The following is a 14,821-nucleotide window of genomic DNA, read 5'->3' as shown; positions in this document are numbered from 1 at the left end:
AGGAGAGGGACCCCCATGCCTTGCAGCTTCCTGCCTTTCCCCAGCCAAACATGTGCAAACGTGACCGTGAATCCCACCCTGGATGGTTTTTACACGCACAGGCTGGTATTTCCTCCCAGCTCCCCCTGCACGGCCCCTTCACAAAGAACAGAGTCAGGCATCGCTTGTGACCTTGACCTCTGAACCTCCCCTCCCAAAACGTGAAGCATCTGGCAGGCATGTGCTGCCTGGCTGCTCGGTGGAGCTGCAGTGATGTTACACAGGCTGTGCCTTGTCCCTGGGATCCCCTGTCCCACTCACCCATTTTGGGATGTGTTTGCTCTGCAGCCCCAGAGTGATGCCAGCTCCTGGCACAGTGGCTGGTGGTGGGGACACCCTGCCTCTGAAAGCCATCCCAAAGAAGAGGGGTGGCCCCTGCATCCCTACTCCTTTCATGTTGCTCAGGAAAAGTTTCTTCCAGTGAAAGAGTTTGCTGGCTGTGTTGGAACACAACACAGGTAAGGAGTGATCCAGAATGACTCTAACTCGGGGAGAGTGAGCAAGAACTTGTCTGGGACCCTGTGTCCCCCTGGCTCCCAGCCAGGGACCTCTCCTTAGGGGGAATTTTGAAGATGGAACAAGCTAGTTCTAATTCTGGTTAATGCCTTCCTGATGCCTCCAGCAGCCACAATGTTGTGTGGTCTGAGCTTCAGATACCCAGATTTCTCATCCCCTGGCAATGGCATGGTCCTCTCCTGAAAATGCAGGGGGAAGGGGAAAAGAAGTCCCCCTTCTTCCATGAGTGGTTCTAGGGTGTTGGGATTCATCCATCCATCCATCCATCCATCCATCCATCCATCCATCCATCCATCCATCCATCCATCCATCCATCCACAGAGCCAGGGTGCTTCCCATGGCCAGTGCTAGACCAGGGGCAGCTGGGATCCAAGGCACCCCAGTGCTTTGTAGCTTGGCAATGGTGAGGCAGCAGCAGTGCTTTGGGCAGGGAGAGGTTTGATCATGATCTCCATGATTGCTGTGAGCTGGGGGGGTCTCCCCTGGTCTGCTCCTCACCCAGAATTGCTCTCTGGAGGTGTGTCTGCAGGGAGAGGTGATACATTTCCCTCTGGGACAGTTCACTACAGGTGTGAGTTCCCACCTTGCATCTGTGGGACAAAGCTGTCAGGTCTTGGGGCTGGGCAGGAGTGAGGAGAGACCAACACGGGTGCTGCCGTGGGGCTGGCCAGACCAACGTGGTCATAGTGGTGTGGGAGATGGGGACTTTCGTCACGGCTGGGATGTGGTGAGTGGGCAACGGCTTCCTGGTAGGGTGGAGATGGCCAGGGTGGGCTTCTGGATGGGTTCATAAACTCCTGGCTTAAAAGGTTAAAAAAAAAAAAGGAAGAGTTTATTTTAAAAAATAACTAAAAATTCCCTCTGAATCTTTGCCTTCGACATTTCATGCTTGAGCCATCAGCAGTCAGGATTTTCCAAGCTTTTCTCTAGAGCTCTGAGGCTCAGGAAGGTTAATTAAAGAGAGATTCAGAGCTGTTAATGAATCCAGCAACTGGAGCATTAAGTCTTTGCATCAGCAAGTCGTCTGCTCTACCAAAAGCAGTAGGTCCAAGGCCCCCGTGTCCACACTACAGGCCCTGTGTTTTGCCTTGGATTTTCAGTCCACGGGATATTTTCCATGTTGGAGAACATTAAATGTCCTCCACAGCACTTCTTCTGTCTGTGTCACCAGAAAGGCTCCTGGGAGTGGGGGTCGGGTCCAAGCTGTAGCACGGCAAGTGGGGACGGTCGGGCTTTCGCCCTGCAGAGCATTCCTGATCCAAATTCAAGTAACTCGTGTGTTTGGGGGGGGTTATTTGCTGTGTTTGTTCCCTCCCCACCCCTGAAACATGTGGAAGCATGCTGTGGACACGTCTGTGCCTGGTAGAGCCCGGACTGATGCTGTCCCTCCTCAGCCTTCCTCTCTGAAGGAGATGGGAAGCTTGGAGCTCCTCACTGCGCCCTCGTGCCTTTACAGGGGAGGCCAGGGTGGCTGAGGTGATTTTCAACCACCTCTTGTGGTCTGCATGAGGATTTGCTCCCGATTTGTGACTCTTACATGACAGAGGCACCCCTACCCCAGCCTCCCTCCCACATGTGGCTGTGACTCCGGGCGCAGCAGCAGACGTGCTCCAGCGTGTGAACATGCTCCGTGCTTGTGGAGCACACACGTAGCTCACACACATCTCCCTGAGCTCAAACTCCTGCTCTCCAACCCTGCTGTGCCATTGGGGTGCTGGTACTGGCCATGGGGACCCCAATCCCTGGGCTGAGCCTGCCCAGGCGCTGCCCCAGGATCTCCCCACCCAGCAAAAGGCGAGCAAAGGAGCCCGGCTCTATTTCCCAGCCCACAGTTGCCTTTTCCCTGCTTGAATCAACCTGACTGTGGTTTTGTTTCAGTTTTATACTCCTCCTTCCAGGCTTTCACTGGAATCCCCCCCAGGGCCCAGGCTGAGCAGGTAGGGAGGGGATGCTGGTTTGAAGGAGAGAAGGAGTGGAGATAAATGGCTTGATGAACAGCCAAGAGCCCAGCTGATGTGAGAACCAGCAAGGGACCGTCCTGGCCCCTTGGAGATGGCTCGAGCCACCTGACCAGGAACCTGTTAACTGCTCTTTTTTGGTTTTTTTTTAAATCATTTTTCTCTTAATACCAGGGTACAAACACCGCTGCTGAGAGCAGGGGGCCATGCAGTTCAAGCCTTGGCTTGCAAGCTGCCTGAAGAAGGCCACTCTCTTTGTTGGGGCTGTGTGTGGGTTGGCAGGATGAGGTCTTGCTCCATAAACGCTGCTTTTCCACCCCTGCCTCTATAGGAGAGTTGGCTATGAAGGACAGAGGGATGGGCATCAAGGTTTTCCACAGCATAAAGAGATGTGTGTGTCTCTGCTAGGATAAATGAGTAGATTTTTTTTCTTCTTATCTTAAACCTGAAAGTAGATTAAGCATGTTAAAGAGTAGCTGTCTTTTTTGAAGCCTGTAGCATCAACAGTTGCCATATCAAAGGCAGCACAAGAGGCGCTTGCTCGAAGCACAGTAATCAGGAGATTCCTGACATCTCTGGGTGATGGCTGCTGTTGTGTTTGAAGTGATGCCCTGGATCTGTCGCCTCTTTAGCTCCTTCATCAGTTGAACAGAGCAAAGCTTCATCTGTAGCCCCTCAAGCACCTCACACCCCAGCCAGGGTTTCTCTTTGCTTCATCAACAGTTTGCTGCTGAATGGTGTGACACGGAGCTCCCCAGACCTCACCCAGGACTGGTGGTCATGTCTCCTTTCTCTATGGCTTTCTGTAGAAAGCGACCAGCCCATCGCTCCTTCTCCAGGAGGCCAGATGTTCTGTGCCAAGGCAGCGTGCACATGTGTGACCTCTGCCATTCTCAGCTTTTCTTGTGATGATAGGTGATAAAGGCTGAAAACTTGGAGGGGGGGGGGAAGGTGGATTCCTCTGCGTAAGCAACTCTGGTTTTTCTCCCTGGGAAATTCTCTGGGTTAGTAAAGAAATGGAGAGAAAGGAGAAATTCATTTGAGCTGGGAAGTGATTATTAGTGGGTAGGATGCTCCAGCACAGCCTGGAGAAGATATAGGAGTGGACTGAACCAGCCTTTGGGCAGGATGCTTTGCACAGGGAGGGGAGAAAAGAGGGCTAGAAATCTCCATTGTAGAGGTTGACTCATGCCCATGTGCTGAGCAAGTCCTCCTTGGGACATCATCTGTAAATGAAGTTGCAGGAAGCTTCTTCAGTCCCAGTGCAGCATCCGTGCTCAGGATGATTGGAGGTCTCCCAAGGCAGCGCAGAGAGGGTCAGCCCCTCCTGAGTGGTGACAAATTGGTGCCTCCAGCACCGTTGGAGGTTTGACAGCTCAGGAAATCCTGAGCTGGTGGCATGGAGCAGCTTGTGATGAAACCTGAAGGCTCACAGACCACCACCTGGGTGGAAAAATACCGGGGGAGTGGGAGAGGTGGGAGGTGAGTAGCTCTGCGAAATGCCAAGCATAAAGAACTTGGAGGAGCGTTCAGGAGTTGAGTCAAGGTTGAAACTGCAACAATTCAATGGCTTGTGCAGGGAAATTGGCAGTCGCGAGCGGGGAATGAGTCACAAATGTGCACATGTTTTGCCTGAGGTGAAAACCGGCATCAGAGTGCTTTTTGGCTGTGAAATGTCAGCTTGTTAGCCTGGGAAACGCTCATTTTTTAACTTTTCCTTTATTCCTGTGAGCTGTGTTGAAGGAAGCATGAGGGAGAGGTCGGGACTGCTGCTGCTGCCCCGGGCTGTGCTGTCACTGGTGTGTGAGGAGCCTCCTGGGCTGCTCTCATTCCTGCACCCTCTCTGCAGACCCCTGGGGCGGGCTAGATACAACCTCCAGAGCATCATTCCCCAGCAAACGAGCTTTAACACCAGGTCAGAGCTCAGCATGGACCCTTGCAGCAGCGTATCTAAAGTGAAGGAAGCAGAAACAGATCCCTCCATGTGCTCCTCTTGCTGCGGTGGGAATCTCTCTGTTAATTGGGTGCCACGGTACTAATTTTGGTTCAGGCGTTAGTCATAGGTTGAGTAACAGGAGCTGGTGGAGCTGTGATGGCAGAGCTCAGCTCAGGCAGGGCCGGGGGCTGTGGCAGGCGTGGGAGCAGCGTCTGTCTGTCACCTCTCCGGTGGCGTGGGACCCTCGCTGCTTTGCAGGGAATGCCAGTACCTCTGGAGTGATGAGTTGCAGCATGAAGTGGCTGTATTTCAGCTAAGGGAAGCCACATGCTAACCTGTAGCCGTTCTTTTCAAGGGAAAATTGACTTTGCTAAATGAGGGCATGGCTAAGAAGGAGCTTCCCAGAGTCAGGATGGGTTTGGACAGAGAGGTAAGACGTTTGCCAGGCACTTGTGCAATGGGGAGTCTCCTGCGTTAAGACCCCAAGCTTTCAAGATGAACAGACAGGAGCTGCTTTTCCCTGCCAGCCATCAGGACCTTGAGTCTGCAACAAGCCCCTCCAAAGCATCCCTGGTGCCTTCGCTGCCAGGCAGCTGCTGGAGGATCCTGGCAGGCAGCAGACCATGCCCAGCAGCCCGGACATGGCTGGGGCCCTGGCTCGCTGCCCACCGTGCTTGGCACAGCACTGGAGCACGTCCCTGGCAGCCTCACGTCCGGCCCCGTGTCCCCTGCACGTCCCTTGGCTTTTGCCCTCCGGCTCCCTTCCCTGGGTGCCAGCCCTGCTCCAGAGCCAGGTCTGTGGGACGGGCAGTGCCGGGGTGTATCCAGCTTGGTGGATGTAGCTGCCAGGTTTGCGCGGTGCTTTCGGGACCCTTGATTACTTCAGGGTCATGCTCTCAGTGTTTTCTCTGCAGACTGGCTGGAAACACAGCTCTAAACACGAGAGCAGATGTCCTCCTCCTGCTCCCCCCTACCCACTTTTCCCAGGGGTTCCTGGCTGGGGCACATTTACCATCGTTAACACCAGAGTCTCGTGCTCACCACAGAGACAAGAGCCTGTTTGCAGAGCCTCTGTAGTTTGCTTCTCCCAGCCCTTGTCACCCTGGATCTTGTGAACTCGTGCAAGTTCAAACGGATCCAAGTGGGAATTTGCCAGCTCTGTGCGTGGGTGAGCACGTGATGGGGCTGGAGGGCAGCAGGCCAAGGGCACAGCAAGTTCGGGGGTGGGGGGGGGAGTGTCTGTGCCCATCCTCCAGCTCCTCTTGTGGGCATGCAATGGGGGGCTATTCCTAGGTGAGGGAGGAAATAGCCCTGAGTGAAGCCCTTCACTCCCTGAGTGAAGCCAAGCTCTTATCAAGCTTGGACAATTAAGAGTGACTCCCTCACCCTCCCCCAGCCACTTAGTCTTCTGGGCCACTGCAAGGATCGATGAAACATATTTATCATGAATACACGGAGACCCAGCAGAAGAGGGTCGCAATTGCCAGGGTATGATGTTAGGAGCAGAGCAGGCAGCTCTGCAAAGGCCCTGAAAGCTTTGGAAAGCTGCTTTCTGGAGATCTCTGGCCTGTGTGGAGGTTGCTCTTCTGCCTACACCTCTTTAACTCTGCCATAGATGCCTGTCTCTTGGGTCTGCCAGTGACCGAGTTTGAGAGGTGAGTATCAGCCAGGGTTGGGAAAAGTTCACTGTAACTTTTTGGGGGCTGCAATGAAGCAAATGGCCATCAGTTTGGTTAAAGTTGAAATTAAAAGCTTTGGCATTTATTGCTTTAGTTGGGCTGTAAAGGATCCCTGCTCGAAGCAAAAGGTCTCAAGGAAGCAGGGAGGATGAGCCCAGCAGAAGACAGGGAAGAGCTTCCAGAGCAAGCTCATTCTCTGGTCCTTTCCTTCAGCTAGGACATGCATATGTACCTACTACTTATCACAACACACATCCCCTCATGGTGCCTCCCAGCTCCACTTCATTTCTTCACCTGCACAAAAGCAAAATGAGTTTGGTCACGATCAGTGAAAAAGGAAATGAAAACCTGGGGACATGCTGGGTCGTCAGGGTGAGCCACCACGTAGGTGGATGTGCCAGCACAGAGAATCACAGAATCATCACCAGGTTGGAAAAGATCTTTAAGATCATGGAGTCCAACCATTCCTGTCCTGTTCTAACCCATATCCCTGAGCATTTCATCTACCCATCTGTTAAACACACCCAGGGGTGGGGACTCAACCCCCTCCCTGGGCAGCCTGTGCCACAGCCCCACAACTCTGCCAGGGAAGAACTTTTCCCTCCCATCTGAGCTGACCCTGCCCTGGGGCAGCTTGAGCCCATTGCCCCTTGTCCCATCTCCTGTCCTCTGACTGAAGAGACCATCACCCACCTCTCTGCATCCTCCTGGCAGGTCAGGGGAGGTGGGGAGAAGGTCTCCCCTCAGCCTCCTCTTCTCCAGGCTGAACACCCCCAGCTCCCTCAGCTGCTCCTCAGAGGATTTGCCCTCCAGCCCCTTCCCCAGCCTGCTTGCCCATCTCTGGACATGTGTGAGGACCAAAATGTCCAAGCAGGGGATGAAGCAGCATCTCCATGGATGTGCTGAGTTCGGTACATTTTCCTGAGTCACCGAGGATGTGACGTGTGTGTAGCACTGGGGACAGCACCAGCCCTGCTCAGCATGGCCGGATGGCATGCGGATGCTCAGCAGCACCATCACATGGATTTAAGATTTAAGTTAACCTGAGGCTCCTTTTGGGGCTGGTTGGGCAGATTTGTTGGTGCTCCCTCTGGTTGTGACCACGACCAGAAGTGAAGTTGTGTTTGCTGGTGCTGTTGTCTGCCCTGACAAGACAGCTCCACTGGTTGAACGGAAGATCCCCTGGGTCTGAAAGCACAAAGGACCTTTCAGGGCTGCCCTGCTGCTGCTTCCCCACAGGTTTTTGAGACTTTGATTACAACTTGGAAGACAGGAGTCATGGAGATCCTGAGCCAGTGCTGCTTTTCCCCGGTGTGACGGATGGCGGCTGGCACACGATCAGACCCTTTCTGGTTGCCTTTCAGCAGGACTGATGTCTGGGCCTATTGCCTTCAGGCTGGCTCACCTTGCACATCGCCAGGGAGAGCGGGTTTGAGCTTCAGTTTTTGGCTGTGGATGGCATTAGCTGTTTGGCTAAACCAGGTGACCCAATTCATTGCTAGTGGAAGGAGCTGGAGCAGGGGAGTTTGGAGGAAGGATTTCGTTTTGGGGTACACTGAGCTCTTATTTGCTGAAATGAGAGGAATTCCCAGGATGGGCTCCCTGGACATATTTATTTGTGTTTTCTCAGGCTGTAATCTCCCCCAGATGTGTGTGTCTGCAGCAGAATCCCAGATGTGTGTGTCTGCAGCAGAATACCAACCCAACCGTTTCCCTTGATACTCCAGATACTATCAACATTGTTGAAATAATAGCTCGGGCTGAACCACTGCCAGGCTTTAAAATACCTCATCTAAGACAATGGGAGGTTAAGCTGGAGAAACATTTGTGAAGATCAACTTGTAATGGAGAGGAAGGGGACTGAGGTGTTTCAGAAGCAGATACTTCCCATCAGCATGCTGCTTCAATCCAAAACTCTTGACATTGCATTTCCTTTCATAGGAAATCTTTCTACCTTGCTCACCTCCACCTCTTTGTTCCATTTTTGTAGCTTCTGGTGTCTATTTTGTTGATCCCTCCACCATTTGGTCAGGAAAGGGGAGTTAGGAGCTAAACCAAACCCTTGCACCACCCTCCCTTCCTACCGCTGCTGAGAGGCTGTAGCCAGTGAAGGGGCTGCCTGTGTCCCCCCGTGCTACCCCTGGCTTTCCTGCCTCCATGGCGTGTTGCTGAGGCTTTGAAAATGCATCTCACGCTGCCTTAGGAGGAGTTCAAGACTTCACCAAGCATCATGAAAGCTCGAGAGGGAAAGTGATGCCAGGGGAGCAGAAGCATCCTCCAGTGCTCCCCAGGAGAGGAGAGACTTGAGCTTGAGATGGACGTTGCCTTTGGTCAACAAATCCTTGTGCTGCAGGGAGCTGGGAGGAAGCAGCAGGAAAGACTCCCTCAGTTCCTGCCCTTTTCCTCTCCTCCCCTGCAAACACCATCAGCCAGTGATGGGGGCTGGAGGGACTTGTTGTAGTCCTGACTTTACAGTTGATTAAATCATAGAATCACAGAATCACCTGGGTTGGAAGAGACCCTTAAGATCTTTAAGATCACAGCCTAACCTTGCCTAGCCTATCTCTAAATCCAGACAAGCCTTGGCTGTGGGCTGGGGGAAGGTGTGTGAGTATGAGGAGGATGCCAAAAATCAGGGGTACAAAGTCTGTCTGCAGTGTGGGCTCAGTGCTGGCCATCCCACCCAGAGGAGGTTCTCACAATAACCACATTGCTTTTCTCCAGTGGCTTTGTTCCTATTTACAGGTCTGTCTTCCAACCCTATAAAACCAAACAACAGAGAGGGAGATTCTTGGAAAGCTGATGCTGGAAACCAGCCCCCAGAGTGTGTTGGTTTGTGGAATTTGCTATTAATTTGCTCTGACAATGGAACAACAAAAAGCAGCTTATTTACTAGCGACAGTGAGGGCCAATGTTTTCGGGACTTGTCCCCACTCAGTGTCACACAAGTTTTACTAGGATGTTTTTTAGTTGTTTTTAAATTAATCCCACAGAATCCTCTGTGCAGGCTTTGTGGACCAATTCAAATTGGGTTTATGCTGATTCACTGTAATTCAGTAATTAACTTTAATTGCTGTGAGGCAGACTTGAACAGATTGAAGAGTGACTGTGCAGGGATTTGCACAGGTTTAAATGAAATCCATTTAAAAATACCCCCTCCAGCTAAACCTATTAAGCCATGAATATAGATAAAACATCGTTTTCATGGTGTTTGGCTTGAGTAAAGTGAGGACTCGAGCTCAACCCAATAGCATTTGCTGTCGGTGCTCCAGGAGGGGACAGGACATGCAGGGAGAGCAGAGAAAGGAGCAACAGGAGGAGGATACACAGGGAAGAGGAGGCAGGAGACAGGTCAGGGTGTGCATGTGGCTGGGAGGGGTGCTATGGCACAGCACCCAACACCCTGCTCCCATTGCTCCTCTCCCAAAAGCTCTTTTTGCAGGCTCTCTTCTGTTTCTGCCACTTGGCCTACTTTCTCTTGTAGCCAGTGTATCCTTATTCAGGGTCATCCTAAACTTCCTTTCCTCCTCCCTGGGCTTTGTCCCCAAAAGCCCCATCCCCATCCCAGCCGAGCCCCCCGTGCTGGGCCGGTACAAAGGAGCAGCAGCACACCTGCAGCTCTGTGTAATGAGCTTGAATAGAAGCTTGTGCTCAGGTTTTTCCTGTCTAAACAATGTGTATGGCCAGCTCTTTCTTCTGAAAAGGTTTCTCTCCCCTGAAATTTTCGGTCTTCTCCGTGGGTGGGTGGTTGCATTCACTCTTCCACTAATAGGTACACCGTTCTCTGTGAGAAATGTGCCTTTTTCTTTTCCTTTCCTGCTTTGGCTCTGTCCCCTTCAACTTGCAGCCACTGGGTCAAAACCAAATTCTCTCTGCTCTCCAGAGCAGGGAGGCGAAGGCTGAAATCCTGTTGTATAACCCCCTGAATGCAGGTCCGTCGCTGCAAGCTGGGAGTGCTTCAGCTTCAACCTCATCTTGTGTGACTTGTGGTGTTGCCCTTGAAAAGAAATCATGAGGTGACAAGGGAAATGGGAACAGTAGGAAGCAAACGGGGTGTGGGAGGTGATGTGGATGGCTGCAGTGGGCAGTGGTTATGGTACAAGCGATGCTGGGGTAGAAGGAGAAGCAGCAAGAGCTGCTTGAGGGGGTTGATGTCCTGCAAACACACCTTGAGTTTGTCCACCCAATGTGCAGAGTTATTAGGCAAGTGCAGACAAACATGGAACTGCCATCTTGGGTCCTCTTGGTCTGGAGAAGGTCATGCACAACCTCCAAGCCTGTTAACATCATTCAAGAGGCAAAGGGTAGAGGAGTGTGAGCTGTGAAGAGAGGAGTGGAGAAACACTGGTGGTTTTGGAGGGCTGCCTTGTTTTGAATGCTTGGCTGCAGACCATGCCTGTGCTAATGTGGTGGTGTCAGTAGTGTGAGGTGCCAGGAAATCCCTGCCCCAGTGTAAAGTCCTCTTTTTCCATCACTTAATGCAGAGAGCCTTTACTATTAAGTTCTAGCTGTGATGTACAAGCCTCTCTAATTCAGAGGTTGAAGTGCACGGCTTGTGATCCTAAGCAGACTTCTGGCAGGACATTTTCAGATGTTTTCAGAGGGAGAGAAGACCTATTAGGTCATATGCATGGTTCCCCACACAGCAAGCACCAGGGCTGTCCCCAGGGGTTGTCCCAAGGGCTCGTCCAGCCCAGTTATTTTGGGTCCCAACCCATGGTGCTACAGCCAGGGGAAGTGACTCAGTCTGACAGACCCTGTTCTGAGCTCTCCCAGGGCTCCAGTTATGGCTGATGTTGTTTAATGTCCTCCCCTTCTCCCTCATTTCCTCCCCTGGGGGAATGTAAAACTGACTATATGCTCCATGTGTGTGTACAAGCCAGAGGAACACACAGATGCTCTTCTGTGTCTCCAGGTGGGGTGCCCACCCCCCACCAAGGAACACCTTCCTCTGGGATGCAGCACCAGGAATAGGATGGGGTGTTGGACCCCATAGAATGATACCATAGGACAAGGGGTAATGGGTTTGAACTGAGAGAGGGGTGATTTAGATGACACATTAAGAAGAAATCCTTCCTGGGGAGGGGGGAGGCCCTGGCACAGGGTGCCCAGAGAAGCTGGGGCTGCTCTGGGATCCCTGGCAGGGTTCAAGGCTGGGTTGGATGGGGCTTTGGGCACCCTGGGCTGGGGGTGGTTTCCCAGCCCATGGCAGATGGGGTACTGGGTGGGGTCTGAAGTCCCTTCCTACCCACACCAGTCTGTGATTCTGGTCCCTCAGAGCACTAACAAGCCTTAACGACCCTAACTGACTTCACCTTGGATCTCCACTCACACCCTCATCCCAGGAGTCCATTTAAGCTCAGCCCTTTGCCCCTCCCCTCTCCCCTGAGCTCAGGTGTAGGGTGCTTGCCTCCAACCCTGGTTCTGGCTTTGTCTCTGGGATGGACCATGGACCTATGCTGGATGTTGCTTGTCTTCTGGTAGGACCTTTGTTATGTTTGTCTCCTGTCCTAGCTGCAGGTATGTTGAGACCCAACACCAAACAGTGCAGGGGCACCCACAGCCCCTTTCTGTGTGAGCTGGAGCCCACCTTCTCTGTGTGCTGGAATCTGTTTATAACCTCTCAGAGTGGTGGGGTAGAGTTTTTAATCCCTCTTTTTGTGTGTTTTTCAAAGTCACTTTGGATTGAAAGAGGGGTGGGTACATTTTGGGGCTTTGCTGTTTTGCTTTTCCACAAAGGAAACCACCAAGAAGTCGTAGGGCTCTAAATAACTGTCCCACCAGCGTGCTCAGGCCAAGGCAGCTGGAGGTCACGATGATCCGAGGCACACTGCTGATAACTGGAGAATGCATCCTCTCTTCCTGAGCTTCACAAGGCTCCTTGGGATTTCTCCTCTAGCCTGAGCTCAGGATTGCTCTCTACTCCATCAGGAGAGGAGTGGCCAGTGGGACAGGGAGGGGATTGTCCCTCTCTGCCCTTGTGAGACCCCAGCTGGAGTCCTGTGTCCAGAGCTGGGGCTCCAATACAGGAAAGATGTGGGGCTGTTGGAGAGGGGTCAGAGGAGCCATGGAGATGATCAGAGGGCTGGAGCAGCTCCCCTATGGAGAGAGGCTGAGGGAGCTGGGCTGGTTCAGCCTGGAGAAGAGAAGGCTGTGGGGGGACCTCATTGCAGCCTTCCAGTCCCTGAAGGGAGCAAAGGAACAGGAGTGGAATCAGCTTGTTAAAGGGCAGAGACTGGCAGGACAAGGGGGATGGAGTGAAGCTGAGGGAGGAAAGGGTAAGATGAGATATTGGGGGGAAGTTTTTTACAGAGAAAGTGGTGAGGGGCCGGAACAGGCTGCCCAGAGAGGGGGTGGGTGCCCCATCCCTGGGGTGTTCAAGGCCAGGTTGGATGGGGCCCTGGGCAACCTTGTGTAGCTCCAGGCCTGGAGGTTGGTGTCCCTGCCGGGGACGGGGGGGGGAGGGGGGCAGGGGGATGGGTCTCTGTGATCCCTGGGGTCCCTTCCAACCCAGACCAGTCTGTGATTCGTTTGTACTCACACACAAGTCAGTCTGTCTGTCTGTGTGTTGTCTCTGTGCTCTTGGTGGCAGAGTACTCCTGACACAGGGCTAAGCACCACGATGTGTGTGTGAGCTGTGACTCAGCAGCTCTGTGCTCCCTAACAGCTTTTTGTAGGTGTCCTGCTTTGCTGGGACTGCTAGCAGCTGTGGAAGGCTTTCTCCCAGAGCATGCTTGGCATCTTGATGACCAAGGGTTGCCTTCAGCATGAGGATACCACGTTCTTGGCCCTAGCTCCACTGGTCAGTGCCTGTCCTTGCTGAGGTTGGCCCGTGCACAAGTGCCCTTGGCACTGGGCTGCCTGGGTGGATTCCTGGGGTGCTTTAGAAGCCCAGAGGCAAGCTGAACTTGGCAGCAGATGTTGAAATCCAGGTATCTCCTTTCTAGCACAGAAATAGCCACTCTGCAGGCTTTTGGTTGGAGGTCGAATAGCAAAGGTGCTGGTTGGGCGTGCTGGATGTGCACTCTGAGCAGTCTTGCAGGGCTTTTCTGCAGGTGGACATGGAAAAACCCGAGTCTAGAGCCCAGTGCAGAGAGGCTGATGTGAGCCCTGCTTCTGGGGTCCTGGCTGGCATTGTCTCCAGGGCAGGGGCAGGAGTGGGCTGGTGGCAAAGGTTCCTCAGCAGTGGTAGAAAGAGTGTTTGTGAGCAGAACTGTTTGCTGGTGGCCACCAGAAGGAGGGAGAGTGAATGCCTGTGGGGATAAGACACCTGGAAAGCTGAAAATCCAGGAGAAAACATGACTTTTTGGTAAAGGAAATGTATAATTAATATGTCTGTCCTGTCCCTGTCCCTGGCTGCCGCAGTGACTGCGCTCACTGCATCCTCAGCATCCACCTGCCTGGGATTATTCTGCTCCCAGAGAGTCTGTGACTCCAGTCTCACATAGCTGGTGACTCAGACCTGCAGCTGAGCATTGCTTCCACAGGTACTCTGTGTCCTTGGGAAGCAGCATGTCTGCTCCCAGAGGTTAAAGGCAAAAGGAGAAAATAAACTTGCTTTGAAAATGAAAGTCAGGCCCTGGTGTTCTTGTGACAGCCAGAAACCCAGCAGTGCCTGGGTGGAGAGCTGGCCCTTAGTTAATCCTGGGGAGATGCTGCAGGAGCAGCTTTGCTGCTGAGGCTCATTGAGCACTAAATCCTGTGTCATAAACAACTTCATTGTGCATCAGCTTCTGCCCCAGGATGGGCTGTGGTGGTGCCACGAGCTGCAGCTACTGCGGCAAGACGCTCTTCAAAGTGTCTGTAGTAGATCAATCCCATCTGATGCTCTGCTGGCTCGTGCAGTGTGGGTTTCTGCTGCGAGATGTTCCTGAGGCCCCGCTGGCTTATCCCAGTGGTGCAGAAACCAGCCAGATGTGGCTAAAATAAATACATGGAAAGCTGCTTCTGGAGAGCAGGGAGTGGGAAGCGAAAGCGGCGCCTGTGGAAGAGCTGCAGGCTGGAGCTGGGAAAGCAGGAGAAGGGCATCTGCTGTCCAGCTTCCTCAGCCCTGCCTGAGGGCTGGTGTCCAAGAGGCACAGCATCTACTTCAACATTTGTCTTCACTTTTCTTCAGCAGAGGTTTGACATCACCCTCTGAGCTGCCTGCACTGTCCAGGGGCTGTGGGGTGTGCTCAGCTCTCACTCTGCGCTTCCCCTGTGCGTACAGAGGGGTGTTTGTAGGGACAGACCTGTGGCTGGATCCTGCCCATGATGTTCAGGCTCTCAGGGCTGCCATGGGAGAGCCTGCAGAGCACACAGCTCCTCTGCAGGACTGGGGCTGTGCTGGGCACACAGCAGGACCAGCTCACCCCTCTCCTGGTAGGTGCAATGTGTGCTGGTGCTCCAGGCCCTGGGCAGCTGCTCCCTTGGCTGTGGTGGGTTGTTCCTCCCTGACCCCTTACCTGGGCCTGAAGAGAGCTCATTAATTTCACTCCTAATTCTGTTTTATCTTATATGCCCAATTCTTCTCTCAGGCTTGGTGAGGGCTCCAGGGGCAAACACCAACCCTGGCTGTCTAAGCCTGCCTACTGATCACTCTCCAGCCCCCTCCAGAAACTCCCCCAAACTGCATCCTTTTCTTCCTGGGGGTTTGTCTGTTGCCTGATGGGAAGAGCGAAGAGAGTAGAACCCTGTGGGGAAGTATCTCAGCT

At 53.1% G+C, this 14,821-nt stretch overlaps 1 protein-coding gene across 1 annotated transcript in view; it reads left to right on the top strand.

Moving 5' to 3' along the window:
- Positions 1 to 13,871: 13,871 nt before the first annotated feature.
- Positions 13,872 to 14,821, top strand: part of LOC311198732 (uncharacterized protein) — a gene marked incomplete at its 5' end in the record, with an annotated part of 57,269 nt that continues 56,319 nt past the window's right edge. The window contains one exon of the mRNA XM_084272736.1: positions 13,872 to 14,025. Within this exon, the coding sequence (XP_084128862.1) occupies positions 13,872 to 14,025 (154 nt within the window). The remainder of the gene's footprint in view (positions 14,026 to 14,821) is intronic.

Source organism: Gallinula chloropus (assembly GCF_964237585.1).
Source record: "Gallinula chloropus genome assembly, chromosome: 18".
NCBI classification, from domain to species: domain Eukaryota; kingdom Metazoa; phylum Chordata; class Aves; order Gruiformes; family Rallidae; genus Gallinula; species Gallinula chloropus.
Note: the sequence above shows the minus strand (reverse complement) of the source record. Positions and strands in the feature narration are given on the sequence as shown.